Raw genomic sequence first — 4,213 nt, forward strand, 5'->3', positions numbered from 1 at the left:
ACTACTAAAGTCTAAAAATTACTGGAATATGAGCCTCGGCCTTCACATGCGACTGTCACTGAACGTCGACCAAAATTTATTCGCTCTATATCTTGCCATCAACCTATGTGCACTGGAGTGATTATGCTTCTCTGAAGTGTATGTTATTTACATTAAGAACATGTTTCCTTCATGATTTATCTTGGAATCCTCCTATCTCTTCTACCGTTCTTGTTACGCGTGGCTTGCGAACCTGAGTATGTGAGGCACAATTCCATCCCTTTTCGGAACAGTTCAATCATAGGTCAACTTAATGTCACATAATCAAAGGTCTTTGACTGTGAGCATTTGCTCAAATTGGTTTCTTCTGAGTCTCTTTGATTTTGCGTCAGGAGTTGTTAGAAACTTCATTTTGCCCAACGATGTATAACAAGGTCTTTAATGAAAGGTATGTACCCGTTTTATTCTCATAATTTCATAAGTTGATGATAAAAATACAATGAAGGCTTCATTTTCTTGCATCGATTACTGTGTGAAATGGGTGCGTCCATTCTTCCTCTGTTCAAAAGCGTAACGGAATAAATTGCTTATCTGTTACGAGGACTACAGTAGTAAGATTCGTAGGTACGTGTTCCTGCCTAGTTCCATTGGAATAAGTGTGATCGTGTTAATCAAGGCTAAATACAATTAGACCCCATGGTATCAATGTAATCATAAATGCCTCTCCACTCTTACCAACTAGGTGCGGCATATCCTCCGATCAAGAGATGGAGATTGCCGTCTCAGTAGGTACGAGGGTGAGCCTACAAACCCAGGTATGGTGACCGTAAGTACCGCTTTGGCCTCTCACATTCAGATGAGCCTTTTTTTCTAATGAACTCATGCCAATACTTAGATCTCCAGACTTATTCACTGCATTAAGAACACATAAGATAATAAATTAAATAGGTCAAGTCAGTTGTCAATCTTTATACCAAGTGCAGGTACCAACATAATTTTTTGTTATTGGGTGGACAAAAGACACTAGCTGCAACGCAGCGATTCATAGATTTAATTGTTCCCAACCGATCCGTGATCTGGCGTCAATCCTTTGGATAAAAAGATCACGATAGTTCCATTATTAATAATTAGAAACATCATTTAATTTGACAACAGTTCTGTGTGCGTTTCCCACTATCTGAAGTTCAGTAAAAATAAGGACTCAAAATTCCACGATCATCACATTCAGAGTACGCCAAAACGAAAATGACGTAGACAGCTCACGACTTGGTACAACGCACGTCTCGGTATTTGTACCGCTGAAAATCAAGAGACTCTTCGCAGTCGCTTGTTTTCCTTCAAGAGTTCCGATCCCGATGAGAGAGCGGATGAACTGGCATCTTTTGTTCTCAGTAAAGAAAAAGAGGGACTATGTCTCATGCCCGAAAAAGCAATGTGCAACGTTTTAAACCGAAAAGCACTCTCGAAGTTACCGGGAGAAGAGATACATTTCGTCGCTGAAGACTCGATCGAGTGCAAACTGACGGACAAGAACAGAGCGCTCGCCAAGCTTCAAAAGTTGGAGGAAGATGCCACCCGAACAGCTGGTTTAGAAAAACTGATTGTCATCAAAGAGAACGCCAAAGTCATGCTGACAAAAAACATGGATGTTCCCACAGGCTTCGTGAATGGTACAACGGGAGCCGCACAGAATATAGTTGTCGATTCGAACAAGCGCCCCAGAGCTGTAACCTTGCGGACGGAACAAGATTCCCTGGAAATGCGGGAGCCCGAAGTGGGGAAGTTTGAACTACAGCCAGGCATATTCGTTCATAGAAAACAATTTCCTCTAAGACTCTCTTACGCAGGAACGATCCATAAAAGCCAGGCGATGTCCATGGATACGGTCATCGCAGATATTGGAAATCGTATCTTCTGCGCCGGACAATCTTACGTTGCCCTGTCCAGGGTCAGAACCCTGGAAGGCTTACATTTGATCAACTTCGATCCAGAGAAAATCAAAGCCCACAAGGCGGCTATCGCTGAGTACAATAGACTCCGACAGATGACTCCTCACTTAAAACATCTGGTCATGCAGTACTCTACGCACAGAAATAAACACCTCCCGGATAATCAATGGGCACCCAAAAATGCGAAGGCCCCAAACATTTACGGTAACTCTCCCACTCCCAAAAAGGGAGCGTCCGCCACTCATTGGCCAGCCTTCGTAAACAGCGATGGTGTTTCGAGCTTTGCAAACGCTAATCTACAATGCTTACTCAGCTACGAGCCTGTGCGAAATTCATTGCGGAGCTCAAGTGGAATGACTTCTTTGCGAGCTGTCGCCAAGCAATTTCAATTTAAACAAAAAGTTTCGCTTTCCTCCGAAGGTATCCGCCAAGAATTGGGGCATCGGTTTGTCGAGAAACAGGAGCAAAATCCTTCCCTCTTCTTGCACGCCTTGGTCGAGAGGAGTGAAACCTTGCAAGGGATGTGCAAATTCGCTTTGATAATCCAGAAAAAATGCAAGACCTGCGACACCAAGAGCGTCGACATTTTGGACGAGTACATTCTGCGATTACCACCTACGGGACAGAACAAGAACAAGGTCACGGAATTATTAGAAAATATTCTCTCTTGGTCCCCCATTTCGAACTCAACATGCTCTACTTGCAAGAGAAACAGCGAGGTTCAGTGCTCGGAGTTGCAGAAACTGCAAGATGTACTCTTCGTAGAGATGCCACTGTGGGAAAAGAAACCTGACGGAAGGCTTGTGAAAAACACCAAATTTCGATCACCGGCGCTTCAGACGACCACTATCACAGTCGGTGGTCATCGCTACAGGTTGCATGGAGCATTATTCCATCACGGCCCGAATTTCGAAACAGGCCACTGCGATGCTCTTGTCGTGTCTGGCAGGAAATTCATATCAGCCGACGATTGTAACGTCGCTGTAGGAAGATGGCCAAAAGGGTCTGTCGATGCTCAGCTCCTCTTTTACCGCAGAGTGGACCCATCCAATATTGGTCCGAGGCAGAAAAAACCTGCTCCGGTGAAGGATGCTACGGACAAGACTGTTCCCCCAGCGCCCTCTGCTGTCGCCAAACGAGGTGGGGAAATTCCACCGCAGACAAGATCTGACAAAACAGCTCGAAAGCGACTGAAGTTGGACGCTACAATCGCCTCAACAGAGTCCAGGAGTAAAAATGTCGCTCCGAATGCAACCACTGCCGGTCCCCTTTCGGACGCACCGAAGAGGTCCCATGCTCCTCCTCTCCTCGCCCAGAAATCGGACTTGTCTACTTTCCCAAGATTTCAAAACATGCCAGAAAATGGGAGTAAAGTGTCCTGTTACGCTAATGCAACATTACAAGCTCTGTTAAGTTTAGAACCTCTGAGGTCTGCTCTGATAAACTATCCCAGCCGCAGTGCGTTGAGAGACCTTGCAAATCTTTATCATACCTATCGAAGAGGATTGCTTTCTGCTTATACCGTTCGTATCGAAACGGATGAAAAGTTCATGCTCGCTCAGCAGCAATGTGCGAGGGAATTCATGGATTACTTGATTCTCCATAACGCTGCGTTGATGGATAGTACTAAGTTCACAGAGGTATTAGAGCTGAAATGTGCAGATTGCAGCACTGTCAGACCTATCGAGTCCACCCAATACATCCTTTCCATGCCAATACGAGGATTGCAAAGTAATATTCAGGGACTCTACTCCGCCCTAAGCGCTTGGTCTCCGAACGATGACATCCGCTGTGAGAATATATCAGCGGATGGCCAAAGATGCTCGGGCAAATGTTTTAGCCGCACAGTCGTACGAAACCCAGGCAATGTGTTGGCCATTCAAATTCTCCGCACAACTGAAATTCAGGAAGGTATTTTCGTGAAAAATGATAGATTCCAAGTGACAGAGCTTCCGACAAAAAATCTTACCCTCGGGGCAGATCGGTACGAATTACACGCAAATGTCCGTCACCATGGTTCGAGTATCGAGTCTGGACACTACACAAGTGTAATTCAGACCGCTGGACAGTACGTTGAAGCGGACGATGAGAGCATAAGATCCTACGATTGGTGTAGCAATCAAGGCTGCTCTTCCGCGTATCTCTTAATTTACACCAAGCTCCAACCGTGAGGGAGAAGTATGAGAAAGAAAAGTTTGTAGCATCGGAGTAATTGAATGTTGGGAAAAAACCGAAAGATTGCATCCCTATAGTCTTATCAACCCAATTACATACTAATCCGTTTA

At 45.0% G+C, this 4,213-nt stretch overlaps 1 protein-coding gene across 1 annotated transcript; it reads left to right on the top strand.

Annotated features, from left to right (window-relative positions):
* The first annotated feature begins 1,260 nt into the window (after window positions 1-1,260).
* On the top strand, window positions 1,261-4,213 carry LOC140225747 (uncharacterized). The gene has a single exon (XM_072305640.1). The coding sequence runs from the start codon at window positions 1,397-1,399 to the stop codon at window positions 4,097-4,099; it is 2,703 nt and encodes a 900-aa protein (XP_072161741.1). The 5' UTR covers window positions 1,261-1,396; the 3' UTR covers window positions 4,100-4,213.

This window comes from Bemisia tabaci, unplaced genomic scaffold (genome assembly GCF_918797505.1).
Source record: "Bemisia tabaci unplaced genomic scaffold, PGI_BMITA_v3".
Classification (NCBI taxonomy): Eukaryota; Metazoa; Arthropoda; class Insecta; order Hemiptera; family Aleyrodidae; genus Bemisia; species Bemisia tabaci.

Coding starts and splice junctions, on each gene's coding strand:
- LOC140225747 (XM_072305640.1), top strand. CDS start 1,397: ATGCCCGAAAAAGCAATGTGCAACGTTTTAAACCGAAAAGCACTCTCG.